The 21145-nt window shown below is 43.9% G+C and overlaps 1 protein-coding gene across 1 annotated transcript; it reads right to left on the bottom strand.

Moving 5' to 3' along the window:
- Nucleotides 1-859: 859 nt before the first annotated feature.
- Nucleotides 860-19558, bottom strand: TMPRSS3 (transmembrane serine protease 3). The gene is made up of 13 exons (XM_075081946.1): nt 19541-19558; nt 17989-18127; nt 15882-15992; nt 14883-14999; nt 12913-13036; nt 11781-11906; nt 11027-11070; nt 10116-10281; nt 8430-8599; nt 6738-6833; nt 5447-5589; nt 3814-3966; nt 860-880 (listed from the first exon to the last, which is right to left on the bottom strand). Exons 1-13 carry the CDS (start codon nt 19556-19558, stop codon nt 860-862), a joined length of 1428 nt encoding a protein of 475 aa, XP_074938047.1.
- Nucleotides 19559-21145: the final 1587 nt, after the last annotated feature.

Raw genomic sequence — 21145 nt, 5'->3', positions numbered from 1 at the left:
AAACCAGGGAAAGCAACTGAGCATGAGTGCCTTGGTGAGCTGTACTACACAATGTGAGCTTGGGAGTATTCAATGGCTATTGCACTGCATGGTGCATCATAGACAGAGTAATGATTTTTGCTCTTTAGCCTATAAAAAGGCAGTGAAGAATCTCCTCTTCCTTTTAAGACTGTTCAGTAATCTCAGAATTTTTCAATAAAGTTCCTGTGTGTTGCTCATTTCAGAGCTATTTACCACAAGAAAACACCTGAGAATTCAATTTTTAGGGACTTTGTTCACAGCCACATGATGAAAGATTTGAATCCAGAGATTTTTTTTCTAACAGGAGTTGAACATACTTGCCAAATGCTTGCCAAAATTGACAACCGCTTCCTTCCTGCTTGCTTTATGGTTTCAAAGAAAGCAGGTGCTGCCTGTGCAACAGAGCATGGACCATATATAGGAATACTTTAAGGAAAAAAAGTCTTTTTGTAGTCTGGTTCTTGCAAGGTAAGTACTAAAATGATAGCTAGCAACTTGATCTGAAGTTGCTCTAGACTTTTATTCATGGTGCCTGCAAAAGTTTGTTATGACAGAATCCTGGGTCATCAGTCTTAGCACTTTTTCTACATATGAAACCTGTAGCTGACAGTAAATACGCATGCCCATCATCCAGCATCTAACTGCCTCTTCCATCCAGAAGAGGCTGAATGTACAACTCTTTTCACTAAGTACAGTTACCGGTACCAAAAAGAAATGGTAAAAAGTCATCTGTGAATGTACAAAGCTCAGAACAGGTGTCCAGAACAGTGTGGTGGGTCTTTCTGTGGGGCTGGAGCATGATGTGGGTTTTCGGAAGTCCAGTGCACCACCACTCTCCTCAGGTCTGCAGTTCTTCTCTCTGGGAAGCAAAACCAGTTATGCATCTATTCAAACACTCATGTTGCCACCTATTGAACTCTGAAAGGGAATGACTTCCTTTTTCCCAGCTGTACTGGGGTCACCAAAAGGAACTGCAGGGCTGCTGGAGCCAGTTCTGCCAGCTGAAGTTCTTCAGAAAAACACACCACCTCGACAAAAGAGGTGTAGTCCAATTCCCACTGCATGCACTGTGAATCTGAGCAAATGCCATGAGCTTCTCTCACTGCTTTATTTCACTGGTTCTCAGCCTTGCATGAGCTGAGACAGGAACATAAGGCTTGTAAAGAAATATGGTTATGGGGGATGGAGGAATATATTACTAATAGTGGTAGATACCGCACGCATGGGACATGTGCACACAGGGAACTAAGTAGGCTTTGAAGGGGTTGACTTTGTTTCCTCTTAGTTGTTTCATTACTGGTTTCTTTTTTTTTTTCTTCTTTTGCTGGGGCAGGAACCTTTCATGTCTATTCAGATTTAATAGTTGAAGCATAATATTTCTCAGACAGTAGTGTATGTAGGTCACTGGTACTCCCCTTAGTGCTATAAACTTTTTGCTTCCTCCCCAGTGGGACAGCTGTTCAGAACACAGGCAGCAGAAACTCTGTTTGCAGTGTTGGAGGAACATCTTGCTAAATGGCATCAGCTAATTTTCACCACTTAGTGGAAAGTAATAAAAAAACTTTTCTTTGTACTCACAGGAGAGAGCCTTTAGCGAGATGTTTGTATACTGAAAATCTAAGAGACAGAAGTGCTTTATTCTGGTTTCAGGACTGGAAATGGAAGATCAGAAAACACAAATGCCTCCTCTTTGATGACGCCTTGCCTTAGATGATTGGCCCTGACGGGTGAGCTGTTATATAGCTAATTTCCAGAAAGAAAGCTTTTAAGGACATGCTGATGGCCATATTCCTTATCCTGCAATTTTGCATCGCTTAGATCAAAATAGATCTTTTTCCTAACACCTTTGCTAAGCCTTAGCTATGAGAGTTAATTTTGTTTGAAGAAAGCACAGAAACTTTTAGAGAGACAAAATGAACCCCAGTCCATAGTGAGCAATAGCAGGTAAGAGCAGATCAGGACCGTTTGGCCACAATACAGATCTGCCAGGTGCCAGCCATTCCCTTGATCCCATTTTCAAAGGCACCCTAGTTCTACTTTTGGTTTGTTTCAGTGTCCATGTTTCTGTGCTGCAGTTGAAAATCCTTTCTAGGAGGATAAATTGATGGATTAATGTTCACATCTGAAAGATGTCCCTGTGAAAAATTATAACATGTTAGCATTTAGCTAAACAAAGATTTAGCTGTACTATTTTCCCCTTGATCACTTCTTTATAATGGAGATCTGTGCTTTCATTGATTATAATCTCTTAATTTGAAATGTCTGGTCTTCTGTATCTGCAAATGAATCATAATGATATATATATTGGGGGGAAGAAAAAAAAAGTAATATTGGAGGTCTTAAAGATTTAGAAAAGTTACCCTGTCTTCTTTAGCTTTGTTAAGTAACAGATAGGCATGCGATGGCATAAATCTTCATGTGTAAAGTAAGCTGTGAAAACAGCGCGCATCATACAGTATACAGATGGGGGCGCTGAACTGAAATTGCACACATAACTTTATTTCAGGCATTTCCTTGCCTATGAATGCTTGATATTGGCACTTCAGTTTGAGGAGGAAATCTCACGTATTTCACAAGCGAGATGGAGGCAGAAGCGGTTTCATCAAATGACATCACAGTGGCACAGGCAGCTGTTGGGGCTGAGGGCTATACTGCTGTTGCTGGAATAGCATCATTGCTGTTCATTCATTCATTCATTCATTCATTCATTCCAGCAAACTGGGTGCTGGAATAGCAGCACTGGCACCGCTGTCTGTGAGGACCAGGCCAGAGCAGGATGGAACATACACCTTGGTGCTTAGGGTGGCTTTGCCATGAAGCTAAGAAAATGACAGTTAAGAGCCTGTGCATAGGTGTCTATCTGTGAGCTATGCACCTGGGCTCCTACCAGGGCAGTGGAGGACAGTTCACTTGCCTTGCACATGCACTCTCTAGCGCCACTTGAGGTCTCTTAGTGCACTTTGCCTAACCTCCAGCAGTTGGTGCGGAAGGCCTCAGATGTCCCACAGATCCTCTATCATATCTACCTGAGCTGTCGCAGGGTATCTAACACATCCCCATGGGAACAGTGAGTGCAACCCAGGACTAGCTGCAGATTGTTGCCCTTCTACAGGGGCACCTGTAAACCAGGTGGGACAGCCTAGGGTCTCTAATATGGCCCTAGATGACTCTTCTTCCACAACAGATCCCTGCCTGGGAGTCCACCTGAAGCACAATGACCCTCCCTGCTGGGCTGACTGAACCCAGCATCTCTCTGGAAGCACTGGAGGCGTGCTGACAGCAGACAATCTGGTCTCCAGAGAGTCAGAAACCCTTGGGTCAGGTGAAGGTGGCTGCAGTGTCCCCTCACTTCCTTGCCTCTGCTGTCCTCTCCTTCCAGCCAACACCACCTCCCCTCCTCCCCAGTTTCTTTGGCCCACTCGGCTTCCACTTCCCAGGCGTTTTTGTAGCAGCCTCATAGCTTCAGGAAAAGTCCCCTAGCATCTCCTCCCTTGCCCCCCATCTCCTTTCTCAGCCCTTTTACACCTCCCTGCTCCTTGCTTTGCACCTCCAGACCCCCTCCCCAGTCACTCCAATGCTCCTCTCCCCTCTCTATGCCTCAGCACTCCCCACGTCTCACTACGACCCCCACACCCTGCTCTGCGCACAGACCTGCCCCAACCCCCAAATGCACCCTCGGGTCGCACATGTCTGTACAACACAACTCAGCTATGACAAATAGGAGCTAAACCCTGTGTGGCACAGGTGGAGCAAAGGAACAACTGGAGATGGAGAGACAGAGCAAAAGCAGACCTCCATCTGTTCATGTATCCAGTCCAGGAAGGAGGTGGTTCGGCTGTAGACGCCCGGCTTATTCTTTTCTGCACAACCCACTCCAAAGCTGGTGGTCCCCACCAACTTCCAGATATTCATATCTTCGCATGCTAAAGGGCCCCCACTATCTCCCTGGAGGACAAAGAATTAAAACAAATGTCAGTGCCCCAGAAAAGGGGGGGGAACATCTATTTGCACAGGTAGGGGGAGAGACATAGTCCAGTAATTCAAAGTCTCCTGTTTCTGCTCTTTTCTGGGTCCTGGAAAAGCAGAAGTTGGAGACTTCTTAGAGATGTGTATTAGATCACATTTTTCTTTCCCCACTTAGCAGTACAGTACGACAGAAGCAACGTTGAAGCCTGCTGTTAAACAACATTTAGGTACTGGGGAGCATGCCTGTCCTGCAGGCAGAGATTGCTAATCTGCAGTCTCCATGCCATGGTCTTGGTCTCTCACAGCTGCTTTTCTTAAAAAGCTCCTAGCTATTGAGCTGACCTGAGCCCTGGGTTGCAACAAGCTTGTGCATCACCTCCTTCCCTGCCTGCTCCTGCATGCATTCTCACACACTGCATTTCTGGCCCTTCCCAGACACTTTGCTAAGCAGATTCAACTCAATGGACTTACATCTAAGTACTGAAAACTCTCAATTTATTTTGCTGGGGCAGTTCCCTGCCCTATGGGCATCAGAGCCAGCACAAGAACAGAAAAAAAAGGAATTTGGATCAAGCCTCTTCCTTTGGCACGTAGGCCTCATTTTGTCACTTGGAGCTGTATGCTGAGTGTGCTGCCTTTGGGCAGCTCTCCAAGGCATAATGACGTGCTGGTGCCAGGTGCCTTGCTGGTTGTGGGGGACTGTGCAAACAGGCACTTAAATAAAGACCTAGGCACCTAATGCCTTTGCTTTGTCTTGTCCCACGCATAATTGGGACTGAGCAAATCTGGAAACATGAAGCTCCTCCCCAACCCTTGCTTTTCATGCCTGACTAGCTAGGTGAGTCCACTTTAGTGTGTATGGGAATGAGACCTGACACAAGGTGGGCTCCATCATGACTCTGACAGTGATTTTGAATCATCACCACCCTGTGTTGTGAAGAATCCTCTGATCCATCACTGCTATGAACCCCTCTCCTCCAGAGTCATTACCAGCCCTCTGAGTTACTCAAACGCCTCTCCCTTGCTTCCTTCCCCTGCCTCACTCTACTCTTCCCATAAACACACATTTCTGCTTCTCTACTGATACTTGCTTTGGCTGCTTTTCACCACGGGGTTTCTACACCCTGCAGGTCCTCGGAGGTGCTTACAGCGCAGCGAAATTCAGTGCAGTGCAGAGGCCCCAGCCAGGGCAAAGAAAGGATAGCACCATGCTGTAGCACATGCAAGAAATTAAAAAATGTCTTAAGTAAATTTGGCTTCAGAAGTATCAGATATGGTCCACAGAAGAAGTATAAGAAAGGAATTGTAGCGTGCACAGTGAGTGATTGATATTCATGGTAAACAGAGTAAACGGCACAAACCCAAATGTTTGCCCAAGAAAAGCCTGGGAGTGCCTTCCGATAACTTATCACTCATGTTTTTCCATTGCTGCAACTGTGCAGTTCGGAAACTTTCATACCTGGCAGGTGTCTACCCCTCCCTTTAGGAAACCGGCGCAAAGCATTGAAGGAGTTATGATCCCACCGTAGACATCCCTGTGATTGCAAATTGCATTAGAAATCAGAGGAACTCCTGCATAATTCATGGTGTCAGATGTATCGCCTGTTAAAAAACAAAACAAACAAACAAACAAAAACCCAAAGAAAAAACTCCCTATCCTCGAAACTAACCTCTAATGATAAACAGAAAACGTTTTAGTATACGAAGAACTGGCAAGCAAGGATGAAAGAAATACAGTTAAAACAGCAACAGACAAGTAAGGCAACGAGGCGTCTCATCACTTACAGAATCCAGTAACCAGCGACTCTGTGGAGTTGTGGATTATCACAGTATATAATATAAAGCTGTACATTATATGCTTCTACTTCACACTAGACAATCAATGTTAGTAACGAACTTAAAAGCTAGTTGGCCACTGTCTTCAATACTAGTGCCAAAATTTGTTTCAAATTTATCGCCTGTTCTGTTAGGCAACAAATCATCTGCAAATATCTGATTTATTTTATAAATATTTATTTTACTCAGAGTCTGAATGGACCATTTCTACAAATGGGAGCATTTGCACACTGTTCTTTATCAATTTATAGCTGACTTTTTATGTAGTAATCCTTGCTTTCATTTTTTTCACACCTTTCACTATTACCTGTAGGTCAGGTAATATACAGTTCTTGTTCTCTCAACAACGGGAACACATTAAATGAGATACCTGAAGAATGGTAAAAAACATTGACCTGAGAATTCAAGAATTTTCACATGAAAGTGATTCAGTATATATTATTGATTGACATTACCATGATATGAGTCATGGTAAAAAAAAAATAACCAAAACAACCCTTTTTCTTCTGACATTATTCACAGATCCAATTTCTACATCATCCAACCTGCCTGAAAATGCATACATGATTTCTCTGGAAAAAAAAAGGATGGTCAATTCTTGCGTTCATGCTGTGCTTGAAGTTAAAAAGGAAACAGCCTGTTTGACTGAGGCTGAGTACAACATTGTGGACAGTGTTACTGTCTACATGTCATTTTCAACCTTTTCACAGAGTGTACCCATCCATTCCTTGTGATACGGGTTTGTACAGCACTTTTGCAGTTCAGGATGAGCATAAAATTTAGGAATATGTCTTCTCCCACCCCCTAGATATTCCAGAAAATTTAATGTTGAACATTGTTCCAACCAAATCCTGTATTTACTGTATGTAAGATGTTTTAATGTAGTGTAATCAACAGCAGGCTATTTAAAATACCTCCTTCCACAGTTGCTCCCCATCCTGACACCCAACACATTTTCCCTTCTGGGAACTGTTCACCAAAATTAGGCAGACAAATTGGCTCTATATGACCTATTTAAAAAAAAAAAAAGAGAGAGAAAGAAGAGAGAACTGCTTTTAAAATTTAGCAAGAAAATTGTATGCCTCAGTAAAACTTGAGGATTTGGCTTGCAGTGAACTTGTTATGAACACCACCGACTCCCCACATAAACAGCCTGGAAGTTCTGCAGCTCTTTTGTCTTATGGCCAACACCACAGGTCTGAAACGATACCTACACCAGGCCTAATTAGTTTCGAGTACGAAGCAACAGAAGGAGGAGCTGGCAGGTCAGTCAACTGAAGAATGAGCAAACAAGAAATGCACCACACAGGCAGCTGATGGGCAGACCAGAGACCCCATGGCATGCTGCTCAGGCAGAGAAATGGCTAATTACGGCACAGCTGCATGGCACCTCCTAACAGGTTTTGTGCAGCAGCCCATAGAAAGAGCCATGTGTGCAGATCTCTGCACTCTTCTGAAAGGTCAACAAGATGTCTGGGTTGCTCTTTGCTTCCCACCCGTCACCTCACAGAGTTTTGGTGCTCCGGGGCACTGAACTCGTGGAGTTTCTCTGTGCTCTGGGGGACTGAATGCCAAGCAATATAATCAGTGTCTGAAGCTTGCAGGGACAAACTGTGATGTGTCAAGATGAGCTGGCACCGAGCAAAGGGAGGGAAGATACAAGGTATTACTGGGCAGTTCCTGGTGGTTCAGTTCTCCACAGTACAATGATCCCAGCTCAAAGCATCAAGTCCCCTGCCTGGAGCCTCCAAGACCCCTGGGCTGCCTCCCCCCTCAGCTCTAGCTGAGATATAAACCAGAACAAAAGCAAGCTTAATTTTCATTCAAAGTGGAAGTTTGAAGTATTTCAAGTGAATTGATTTAGGAACTGACAATCTAGATGCATCAGAGAGAGCCAGCTGCCCTTTGCAGAGAGCTCACAGTGATCAGGAAGTATTGGCAGGTGATCATTTAAATTCATACAATATTATTATACATTATTTCAATTCACTAACTGTGTCAGCTGTAGGTAGCATCCTGCTGAGAAGAAAAAAGTAGTTTTAATTTAAAAGCATCATTATATTTTAATTGCCTTTTCTTCCTTTTGAAACGTAAGCTTGATTTTCAGCTTTGGACACTGCTGGATCTCTCTATACTCACAGAAGGGACATGATAAAAATCTCTGTGACCTCCAAGTAAAATGAGGAGGGGCATTTATTTTAGATAGGAAAAATATTTAGAAAGAATGAAGTTAATGTTTGCCTATTATTAAATGCTTTCAGTAAGCCAGTACCAGAATGGACTGGGAACATTTTGCAGAGCCCTGTGACCATGTTATTCATCTCTATACCTGGAGACTGAGTACAGAGGAGTTCCTCACATTGAGGCCGGGGGTTTCTGCTGTTGTAGTCTGAACTGGCATTGCTGCCTTGCCATCACAGCAGCAGGCTGGCTACATCCACACTGCACATCTCTCATTGCTTTTAGAAGTAGTGGGGTTCCACTCGACTGTCCTGGGTCAGGCATAGGCTGCCAACAGAAATTTCCCTGTCTGTACTAGGAAAGACCCTTCTCGCTTTTAGCTAGAAAGGTGAGAAAGTCAAGTGAAAGCTAACAGAAAGAATTACCATTGAAAGCAAGCGGTGCTGCCAGTTTCATCAGTGCTATATCATTTCCCATTGTCTTGGGTTTATAATTTCGATGGTATATAATTTTTTCCACTGAATATAGGTGAACCTGGGTGTCTTGCTGAGTCACAAAACCAACTTGGACACTCCATGAGCTCGGCAAGTACAGGCTGAAACAAAGGTTTAGGAGAGAGTGAAAAACCATTAATAAAACTCTCAGGTGTTCTAATTGTCTCCTGAGCTTATGAACCAGATTAAATTCTACAGGCAAATAGCTACAGTCTGCTGTACTTGCTAACCTTTCTATTAACGTTGGCTATGTTTCGCGTCTAATTTCAAAAAATACAGAAAGGGTGACTAGCCTTAGTAGGACACTGTGTCACTGATATGTTATCTGTGCAGCTTTCTACAAATATATGAGAGCTTTGCATTGGCCTACCTGTCTCTCCTCCTATGTGATCCCACAGCAGCCAATGCTGCTGCCTGGCACACCTCTGCTCAGCCATCCGGCTAGCTCAGTGGCACTTGTGGCAAGGCATTTTCAAGGGAGAGGCTGTCCTTCTGGACGGTGCTTCTACCCCTGGTTCATGAGCAGCCACATCCTTCAGCCTCTGGCACACGAGCAGCTCCTCTCCCTTGGCTTCTCCCCTATGGGCTAGCAGTGGGTTAGCCGGGAAAATGCTCCAGGGATGTGGGTTGTGTTGCCAGCTCCCGTCCCCATCAGCCTTTGAACACACCACAACCAACTGGGTTGTGGGGGACAGAGCTAAGGACAAAAATCCTAAAATGCTTAATTCCTAAGTAATTATTTTTATGGCAACACAGGGCTCTAAATAGGATCTAGGAGTGGGATTTGTCTGTCCCATCTCTTCTCTCTACTGGGTATAAAGGCGTCCTACAGGACTTGCTCAGAAGCAGGCATCCATGTTGTGGGTGCCTAAAAGTGGTCAGGCAAATCCCATTTTAGCTGTCTAAATGACTTAGGTGAAAGCGGCCTGGGGCTTGTAAGAGCAAGAAGAGCTCTCCTGCACTATTAGCAGCAAACAAGACTGCAAAAACAGACCACTCATTATAAATAAGAGAGAGGGCTATGTTTATAATTACACAAAGAAGAGGAGTCTAAATAACCGTTTAGCATCTATTTACAACTCAAAGACTACTTGAACAGCATAAAAAGGAGCAGTGAGTATGTGGTAAAGGGCACTAAGCACAGTACAACTCACTAACAACTGCCACTGATTGATCCTGTCAACTAGAAAAAGGATCATGTAACTTACTTTGGATATCCAGAGTACCAGAGCAGCCAAGCACAAGTTTCTCCTGAGCTGTTAACTCACATGCAATGTATACAAATTGCATAGCTAAAATTTGGCACTTAAACATTGTTTTAAGCTGATTTCACAGGAAGCTGGGAGTGTCCAGAATATCTGAAAGTTGGGGCCCCTGGTTTGGACTATTTCTTGGGGAGACTTTTTTCAGTAAAGACTTGCACTCATGCAAGAAGAGAGAGATATTCTTTAAATGTTATGGAGCAAACCCATGAAATAAGGATAACCCAATCTCTCCTGCAGTTTAGTTTTAAGAGAAAGCACAGTGCATTAGCCCTCCTCTGCAGCGGCCCCACACAGTGACCTGCTGCAAGCAGTGTCAGTGGGGCACCCCGAGCAAGACAATTTAGGGACTTACTCGTAGACGCAGTGGGCAGCCGTGATGATCCAGCGTGGGGTGATGACAGACCCTCCACAGAGGTGTTGCCCATGGAACTGCAGGCTGACCTGCCAGGGCCACTGCTGGGGGAAGGACGCGTTGCCCCCCACAATCCGCGGCCCATAGCTAGCCCGCATCCCACATGCTGCCAGAAAGCAAAGGTTACAGTCCACAGAGGAAACACAGGTGTGCGTCTGGTCACTTTCAGCCCCTCTACAAGGGCTGTGAGGTCTTTGCAGCAGGACTGTCCCTGTCCCCATGGCTTACATCTCGGGACGTGGCTGCCCCCAGAGGTTTTTCCTCCTCCCTCCCATCCCTGCAGCATCATGCCTGGCAGCTGGGATGGGGGCTGTGGGGCTCACATCTTCTCCCCTGCAGACATAGTGCTCAGCTGAGCTCTAAAACCCACTGTTCTGCCCTCCTTAAATGAACAGGGTCCCAGGGGCCCACATAGGCAGGCTGAAGCATCTTCTCTCCCCTGGTAATTATTTTGCTGGTGTTTTTTGACTTTTTATGTCCCTCTCTGAAAATAGCTGACATGGAGAGGTGGGGAATGAAAGTTCAAATGTTAAGACAGAATTTCCCTTTCCCTGCTGAGATGGCAAAGAGTTCGAATTACAGTATCAGCCCATGGACTCAACTCACAATCCTTAAACATCTGCTTCTTATAGTGATTCTCACCTCCTGCTACCTGATGGTCCCAATCTGCCCTCCAGTGGATTCTTACTTTCTGAAATTCTTCTAGATTTTATACAGGAAATATAATTCTTCTTTGGTTTGATAAACTGATAGTACAGTATGCCCTAAGTACACAATACCTTCCCTTACTGTTGCCATGCAGTGGATGAAGGGCAGTTTCTGATTTTATTTTCACTTTTCCTGATTCTTACCCAAACATTTTAAGATGATCACATTGCCAGAAGCGCATTCCTCTCTAAGATGAAAAGACAGTGCAGTATTAGTTCCAATTCACAAATACTGGGTTTTTTTCAATGTTGTGTCATCTTCCTGTACAGCTATGTGCACATAAATGTAAGTAATTCATATATTGAAAGAGGTACAAAGTCATGTACTCATCCAATCTCCTTAGGGCATTTAGCTGAAATACTTAAGTTAGGAGGTTAGACACCATGAGGAGCCTGCAGACCATATGCTGCCCTGCTGAAGAGTGGTTCACCCTTCCCTGAGGGGAGGCTCATCAGCAATTTTCAACATGCGATCTGTAGTCTCCTTGGATCCATAGCTTGCTTCTCAGTGAAAGGTAACTAAGGAAAACAAGCAATTGTCTGGACCATAAAGGGTTCATAAGCCCACTGGGAAATATCTAGGGATCTGTAAACTGAAACAAACTGCTTCACAATGGAAAAAGATAAATGCCTCTTGTCTATCCATTTGCAAAAAGGGGATCATGGGACAAATAGGCTTTTCAAATAGCTCATTTTAAAGCCTGTGTTGATTTTAATGGGTCTTGGATCAGGCTCTTAATTCATATTCCAGAAAGAACTTCGGTGTATGATGCATAACACCTCCAACCACCTACGAAGTACTACATGCCTGAAAAAAAAGGCAACAATCTCAAACTATTAGTAATTCTCCTTCTATTCATTGCTCTCTTGCTGTCAGAAAGAACAAGCTGAGGCATACCTGAGGTTTGTTGCATTGGGCAGGGATGTCACTTGATCAGCTGATAACCAGTGGCTGAGGGATACGAAATGTCTTTGAAACTGTTTTTCAACTGCAGCCACGGGCAGGTAACCTGAACTCACATAACTGCAAATAAATGATAAACACAGCTTCCTCAGACAGCGTTTCATTAAATAATTCAAATAATTCAGCAGTTCTGCTAATGGAAACCCAGTGTAGCAACCACAATAATCATATTCTGATACTTGATAAAGTAATCCTATCCTCCCCAAGAAATGCCTCTTATAACGTGCATATATTTTTGCCATAATCAGGTGTGGAAGTCACACAGGCTGAGGGGCATTTAACTGGCAGAGAAAGTAAATGTTAACTTTAATGTTGCAATACAGCTTTTATTGTAACTGGTTGGCACATTTCCTGAAGCACTAACAAGCTCATTGTCTCCTTTTTCTGGAGTTAACGTTTTGCAGCGGATGAATACTTTGTAATTTCTTCTTATCATTTTGTTGAACAACTGAGGTATATTTATCCTAAAAACTACAAGTATTTATTCAAAGAAGCTTTATACTGCTAACTATAATGTCAGAAATCAGAATGATGCCATTGTAAGAAACACCAGAGCATCATTGCAAGTCACAGCTTCAAACTCTTTCTCAATTGTGTGAAAGTCTGTGAAAGAAATGGTGCTTTTTCAGGAATGGGATCAAGACAGTAAGAACCGCCTCAACAGGTTCTTCTCCAATTGTGAGGCGGACCTTAATTCCTAACAGATGTCATGAACTGAACAGTATATACAACTTTTCTGCAAAGGAAGTAAAAGAAGTGGAAAATGCTCATATGTTTTTAGTGCCTCTCTGACAGGCTGTAAGCTGCTAGAGAGACAAATAGGATTCAGGCACCTGCACCCCATAGGGAAGATTTAACCAAGCCATTGTATTTAGCCATCATCCAGGATTTATAGCAGTAATAAATGGCATTTGCAGTGCACAAATATTCAGGACTATTTTCCACATCACCCCAAATCCCCTCAAACGTATAACTCACAAAGGTGGATTTTTAAGTCCTTATTTCTTGTAAAGCACAGACTTTGTTCAAAATGCTAAATAAAGTTTCTTCCATTTTGTGTTCATACCTTGAAAAACCCAGGTGTTTGCAGGTAGTATTTCCATACTCTGCTTTCCAGTCATCAGAGCAGACTGTTCGCCACGATCCAGAAGTGAACACTTGCAGCACTGCTTTCTTGCCACTCAACCTGACTTTGAGATTCAGGAGAAGAAAAGCCTGAGTTGTGAAGAAGAGCCACCAGGTACACCACAGTGCCAATGCACCACTGTGGCATCCACATTTCTTGGCTCACTGAGGTTTTACGACCACTCTTTTACATCACTTGGTTCCTTTGACAGAATTTCTCTCTGTTTGGGTTTTTTTTTTTTTTCTCCCTTAAGGAAAGGAACCAAGGTACACTGAGCTAGAAGAGCCAGGAGAAAAAAGTCTATGCTCACGGGAATGGATAGGGGATGCTAGCTCTAATACAGATGGAGAAGGCTGCCTTGCCCTGCAGTCCAGACCCTAAGCAAGTCTTGTTGATTGCAGTGAGAAGGAGCTGCAGATGCTTGACACTGAGGAAACGTACGATCAAGATAACTGATGAAAGGTGGTTGACACCTCCTGTGCTGCACAACACAGTCAGAGAGGTGGATGCACTTGCACCCAGCTGCCCCTGGGCTCCCATGGAGTTTCCTACCTACCTTCCTCTGCTGAAATGGGGCTGGCGTGTCTGGGCTGATGAGCATATAAAGGCTGGGAAGAGGAGAGATGCACAGGTTGGAAGCTCGGCTCCCAAGGACTCCCTCCCCACGTCAGCCTGGCTCTGCTCAGTGCAGCCCTTGCCTGCAAGCAACTCTTTACACCAGCCCAGCTGCAGGGCTGAGCCGCCCCGTGGAGCAAACACTGCTGCAAACTGTGCTGCCTCCAGCCAAGAGACCAATGGGGAAATACTGCAGGAGGCCCAGAGCCATCACCCACAGTCCCTTCACCCTGCATGTCACCATGTCCTCCTCACCTCTGTCCCCCACCCCACAGCTGCTGTCAGGGTGCAGAGCCCCAGATGAGCAGGAGGCACCTGGAGATGGGAAAGGACATGTCTGCATGGTCTTCCCAGGGAGAAGGGAGGGCACACACATGGTCACTGGTGGACAGGAGTTTTCCGCAGGTGCCCATGGGCCAGTGTTATGACATTGCAAAGGCAGGCAAGAAAAGCAGACATATTGCCCACAGCCTCCACAGGCCTTAAGCCTCCCTGGGGAAAACATGCCAAAGGTTGAAAGCATTGCGCAGGGTTAGCTGGGGCCAAAAGCTCATGGTTCTTGTCATTCCTCATATTGCACAGATGGAAAGCTGTGCTGCCTCCTTACCTGTAGATACAGGAGTCAGGGTTACAGGTGCACTGATCTAAACATCAGTTATTCTGTTTACTAATATTAGAGTCCTTTCTCCCCAGTGGCTGCAAACACCACAGTCATCTTCCATAGTACAGGACAGGGAGGGACCATTTAAAATGGCCCTGCGATGCCCAGAACCATTACAGAGAGAAACTCAGACACGGGGGCATACATTTCACACATGAAGCAGCAAACTCCGCAGTACTCAGTGTACAAAAGGCAGTGCTGATCTCTCCCGGTCCCATGTCCCTTAAGATAATAACAGGCTTTTGCAATCTTCAAAAACAACACAGTGAAACTGTGCCAGTGAATACAGAGTGCTGTATATACACACCATAATGCAGCGATGGTATAGCTTGCAGGCAGAGGAAATGCTAGCAGTCAAAAAGCATCTAGACTTCTAATGAAGAAACATGCCCGATATGGCAGTAGCGATATTCAGCAATCATCACAATTATGGTCAGAGCTTAAACTGTAAATCAATACCTCATAAACTGTAAATCTATACCTCAGAGAGATTGTTCCTCTGAACTGGTGATTTAGATAATCCCTCAGTCTCTACCCTTCTTGCCTCACCCAAACTTTACAGCACGCATTTCTTGATAACATGCCAGCTGCTATAGGAGGAGGTGGGAGGGATTTAAAACCAAATTTAAATTACCACATCCGTACTCATCTTCCCCTTCTTTACAGTTGAAGATACCATTGCACCTGGCTGATTTCTGGATACACTTAAAGGATGATCGGCAGCGAAACTTCCCAATGCAGTTGTATTCAACTAAAAAGAGTGAAAGAAAACAGGGTGATGAAAACACACTTGGATGTTAATTTAATACTTCTAACTTCCATTATCTGGCCAGATTTCTGTTTTGCTAAGGAAAAGACCACTCCTGTACTCTAGGAACTTTTGAAATACAACCTGAAGTTTGCTACGTGGTGCTACTAAACTCATTCATTAGTAATGACTTGTAGGGTGAGTCAGCCTTGCTGCCTCTGCTGACTCCTTCCCAGCTCCCTCTACCCAGTTTATGTTTCACTTCAGGGCAAGTTTCTGCCCGGTGCTTCAGCTCCCCAGCAGCCAAGCAAAGACACCCTTGCAAAATATGGCCAGTGCACTCTCTTTCTGACGGGGTGCCTCAACCTCCAGCAAGCTTATCCCTGTTGCAGGTATGAAGGCACTGCTCTAGCATCAACATATTTGGCACCTAGACCTGGGCAGGTCACACCTTCCAGTTGCAACTAAATTAATTCTGCGTTTTCTTTTCCTTTGTATAAGTTGTTTGTTCTTTAATTCTTTGAAAACAAACTTAAAGAAGTGAATTACAGGACAAAAATATGGTGTGAGCTACCTGAAGCCTCCCCCAGTTTCTAAACTCTTAGCTTACCATCCAAGAGGAACCAGTAAAGTTTTACTAGAGAAAGGTTTCCTTGAACTACAGGTTCCCCAGCATTGTAAATATTACACCAATCCTCTCATGAGCTCCAGATCTATTTTATCCATACACGTAAATAAAATTGAAAGCTATCGCAACAACAAGAATTTTTACTTCAGCAAACAAGCCACAGTAGCAGTTTAATTCCATTCTAAGTAAAAGGCTCATGAAAAATTAAGCATTTGAATGGTTAAGCGAGAACTTAATGAATAACTGATTGTACTCACCACCCAGGCCAATGGCAACTGCTAGGGTTACTGCAAGGAATAAACCACAGATATATGGAAAGTACTTTAGGGAGATAAAAACATGGCACATCGAAGGTGGTTCAATATCTCCTAGAAACCAAACAGAGAGAACAACTTCTGTGAAGTTAAACCAAAGTGAGTCTGCAATGAAAAAGATATATCCAATAAACTGGATGGCAGTAGTAACCCCTGCATATACTTCATGAGCTGACCTGACCTGGAGGAGTTCGGATCCCTAGCTCAGGTTCTGAGAAGGCTCCATGTGCTTTGGGGCTTGCTGGTACTCTCAGACCACCCCTAGAGCATTTGCCTCATGAAGGGTGCCCTTACAGAGCACCTGGACTGTCCTCAATGCAATCAAGAATATGAGCTCTAAATTTATATTTTTGTGGGCTACATCGTACTCAAGCTTTAGAAGCATACAAGGACCTCTCCTGAAAATGTAAGTCTTAGAATAAAAATGAAATTCAGACCTGTTTTTTTTGTGTGTAATCAAACCTGTGTGCAGGGTACAGGTGTACTCTCTGAAGGCTTCGGAAAGCTCTAGTGGACTAATAAATTTTTCAGTGGAAGTAGCAAAGAACAAATGAGTTTGAGTCTCCTCCTTACAACTGTTCCTGTCTGTGATGCCTCCTGACTCCTGCTGGTATCAAGCCCATGGTGCCAGTGCTCCCTCCAGCCACAGCCCAGCTGTGCGCTGCTTTGAGCACTGTCTCTGGGATAACGGAAATCCTAGGATGAGGCCAGAGGCCACATAGCTTCACCTCATGCTCTGGGGAGCTAAGTCCCATGTGCGATATATTCCTCCAGAGTTGGGGTAACAGATGCATGGAAACAAGTAAGAGGAGCCTAAAGATTTGAACAGGAGCAGGGATATTGGAAAAAGACAAGACTAGCTAGTAAACGGGTGTTCAAGACAAGAAGGAGGAAAGTCACTGGTCCTTTTGGAATTGGAAGCAAGGTTAACTGAAAAATTATAGAAAGCTAAATTTGCAACAAATAGGACCCCCACGCTAGTCTTGGAAAATGGGGGAAAAGGTGATCTGTTCAAAATTATGCTATAAAGACGAGGAGGGAACTGAACAATGGCTCAAGGCTGAGTTTTGAGTTTTCAAGGGAAAAAAATGCATCTAAAGTAAAAATACACATCAGTAGTAATTGCTGAATACATTTCATGAGCTGCAGCAGTCCTGCCCACCAAGCACCTGCACAGCTGACCTCAACTTAGAGGTATTGTCATTCTGGAAGACAACAATAGATTCCACTGAAAATAATGAACAGTTCACTTGTTTCAAATGTATTCTGATATACAACAGGCAAGCTTTGGGAAAATAGCACACACAGTTAAGTCATGGGGGCACACAGGAACAGGCAGAATCTTGCTTTCATGCAAGTTTTTTATTCATTTTTTAAAAAATTTAATTCAACCTTTTAATTCATGCATTCTTCAAGCTTTGCATCTGAGATTGGCAGACACTTAAAATCAGTCAGGACTTATAGACTCACAACTAAATCTCAGCCTACACAAACTGTCTCAGCAGCAACTGAGTAACTGCTTTTGGAATGGAGCTGGTGTCTGGTACGCCAAAAATCTTAGACAGCTGTAGTATTTAATGGACTAGAAAATTAAATTGCTCTATCTTCACCCTTGATGCTCAGCCTGCCTCTGTTGAAGTTAATGGTTATTTTTGCCATGAAACCTGTGGGAAGTAGCAAACATGCATGCTATTCCTCCAAGGCAGCTGTATTGTATATTCACTTTTTTAATGGACCAATTTCCAGGCTGGTAAAATTTCAGATAAGCCATTCAAAAATGTGCCTGAAAAGCATGGGCAAATATTTGCTATGTGGCTCTAGTGTGTAAATAATCTGGCTGTGAAAAATGCTTGCATATGCAAGCTGACGAAAGATGTCATCACCTGATAATATGCTGGCAAACCTCATGGCTGGGGGAGTGAGGTTGTGTTTCTTCTTCCTCAAAGTGATTGATTTCTCTGACTGAGTGGGCAAGCATAATTTTGCAAGGCTAAAGACGTACATTAGCTATTTAGATTACAAAGGTCAAAAAGCTGTGCAGTATCCCTACCATTTGCACTGGGGTCCACTTTTGCTTGTGGTATGAAGAAAAATCTTTTGAAGGAAAACTGAATTTCTGGTACTGGCAGTTCATCTTCTGTGACAGAGATGATTTCAAGACTTCCAGTAGTGGGATTTGTCTCTTGTACCTGACCCACCAGGAGAAAAAGAAAAAAAAAAAAAAGGCTATAATCACCTTGTAAAATATTATCATGGAATCATAGAATGGTTTGGGTTGGAAGGGACCTTTAAAGGTCACCTAGTCCAACCCCCCTGCAGTGTGAGCAGGGACATCTTCAACTAGATCAGGTTGCTCAGAGCCCCGTCCAACCTGACCTGAATGTTTCCCGGGACGGGGCATCTACCACGTCTCTGGGCAACCCGTTCCACTGTTTCACCACCCTCATCATAAAAAAGCTCTTCCTTGTATTTAGTCTAAAACTACCCATTTTTAGTTTAAAACTGTTTCTCTTGTCCTGCCACAACAGGCCTTACTAAAAAGTCTGTCCCCATCTTTCTTATAGGCTCCCTTTAAGCACTGGAAGGCTGCAATAAGGTCTCCCTAGAGCCTTCTCTTCTCCAGGCTGAATAACCCCAACTGTCTCAGCCTGTCCTCGCAGGAGAGGTGCTCCAGCCCTTGGATCATTTTTGTGGACCTTCTCTGGGCCTGCTTCAACAGGTCCATGTCATTCTTGTGCTGAGGGCTCCAGAGCTGGACACAGTACATTATGTACTCAGTGTTCATGAGAGGAACTCTTATAATTAATTTACCAGCAAACTACTGAAATTAATTTTTTTCAAATTTGTCTAAGCACTTGTCATACTTTTAATAACCACACTGGGGGTGTGAATCCATCCCCTGCCCTTCAGCTGCAATAGGAAACAAGAGGAAGACTAAAAAGCATACGATACTTGTACAGCACATGACAGGATCCTCATGCAGGCCCCAATGAATTTTACTCCAGAAAACCTTTGATCACTTTCTACACAGTGAAAAACAATTAAAACAGGCTACACTACATTTCAGGGTAAATAGATTTGAAATGTTAATTTCTGACCCCAGTTCTGCACACCGTCACTAGCAAAAGCAATGCAATTTTTGAACTCACAGTGGTGTGAAATAGGTCCAGGTTTGTTGAAGACAGTGGAACTAGTAAGCCGTAAAAGCAGCATAAGTGTTTGCAGAGTCAGTCCCAGAAATACTTACAAAGACACATTTTAGGCAAAGAATACGTGTTTTGTCTGTGACACTATATCTTTAAGTCACCTGGAACATCTTTTCACCTTTCAGCAAACAACTGCAATAAGGTTTCTACTCTTTCATTTGATTACATTTCAATGAACATAAATGAAAATTTATGTAGAATCCACTAGGTTTAAAATAGAGAAGAAGACAGCTTGCTATGCATGATTTTTAAATATTTTTTAAAAAAAGCCTTCTCGCTGGTGTGTAAGTTGCCCATGAGGAAACAAAATATCATTGTGAAGCATACTACATGAAAGCTAAACCCTGATGTGTTGTTTATTTAGAAGATATCACATGCTCCCAAAGCTTCACTCACCTCTTCCTGAGAAGTCATGGTTAAAAGCAAAGCTGTTTTCTTTCTTCATTATCAAAAGAAACCAAAAGGAAATTCTGAAGTTGCTAAGCCAGTCTACTCTGGGAAGGTTTTCACAGAGCCACCCGCAGCTGCCCATTCAGTCATCCGTTGCATACGGCATTATGGCAGCAGCCTGTGTAATTCAACCTGGTGAGGGCTATCGGGTAGCCCCCAATGGCGTGGCTACGGAAAGGGGAAGATAAAAATTCAGCACACCTTTTAATTAGCCAAAGAGCATCAGGTAATACTGTAGTATTTGCAAACCTTTCTGTAACCCCTCAGCAAAGGAGCACCAAAAGCTGCACAGTCTCAGACTTGCTCATTTTTTATCGAAACCCATGCAGCTGAGGAGACTGCTGATAGCTGTGGGTGGCAGGAGGCAGAAGCTGCAGGTGCCTTGTTTCTTTGGCACACAAGGCTCATAGGCTCACCTTGCTCTTCCTTCGCTTGGTTTAGCTTTTGCTGTGTGTTCACAGAAAAGAGCACACTTAAAGAGGGTTTTTGAAAAAGACCCATGCTTTGGTTATGCATAACTTTTATAATTAAATATTGCACAATATTTTGGAAGTACAATGCAAGCAGTATCTCATGTTCCTGAAGTATCAACTAATTTGCACTCTGGGATTTAGAAAATGAAAATGTACGCTCAGCTTCATAAAATTCTCAAGAGTAGTAATAATTTGGGCTTGTGTTTTTTTACTAAGAAGAGAAATTGATGGCCGAGGAGAGGGTGGAGGGAAGAAGGAGGAGGAGAGATAAAGCAAAAAGCCATGGCAGTGTAAGTGAAACAAGGCTCCTTCAAGGCCAGGAAAAAATGAAGGTTTTCCATGACAAAACCCATGTCCCTGGAACATGGCTGTGCTGAGGGAAGCTGCTCAGTCCCTTTGCCTTGCACGATGAAAACTGGCATTTCTGGAGAGGACACCACATCACAACCTTGTTAACTGTTCACATCTAGACCATGACATCAAGAGTTCTTTGTCACCTCTTATGCCACTCCTTCATCAGCCTTCTCTGGAAGTGGGAAACACAGGGGGGCATAACAAAAAGCAAAGAAAAAGGAAAGCAGACAAGAATGTATAAAGAAAGCTGCACTTCTTGAGTTGTTCACAGTGCTCCAATGTTCTCCCCACTGGGCTTCAGAGACAAATGGTTAGAGAAGCAGCCCAAACTGGTCAGGCGCCCCAAAGGGAACCTCAGCTAAGGGGGAGGAAGTGAAGGCTCATTTCAGGAAACCAGCAGCTCAGGTGACCCTTTCAGTCCACAGAGTGAGATGTTCTGTCCTCTCCAGGGAGCAGTGGTACCTTCAGTGAGGACAGCCCATGACAGAGAAAATTGCCTCCAACTATTTCACCTGCTCTGGCCATGCTGGGAACCCTGGGGACCAGCCAGCACAGCTCTGCAAATGTTCCTGTGGTGGGACTGGCACCACCAGAAAGAACACTCTTCTCCCTGCTGCCACCCTGAGCAGCTCCAAGCCCAGCCTCAGGGCATGATGTCTAGGTGGAGTTTGACCTTGCACAGTTAGCCAGCTCATTGCTGTTGGCTGAGAAGAACAAAGAAGGA

Source organism: Phalacrocorax aristotelis, chromosome 1, assembly GCF_949628215.1.
Source record: "Phalacrocorax aristotelis chromosome 1, bGulAri2.1, whole genome shotgun sequence".
NCBI classification, from domain to species: domain Eukaryota; kingdom Metazoa; phylum Chordata; class Aves; order Suliformes; family Phalacrocoracidae; genus Phalacrocorax; species Phalacrocorax aristotelis.
The sequence above is the reverse complement of the archived record's forward strand: the minus strand, read 5'-3'. Positions and strand labels throughout refer to the sequence as shown.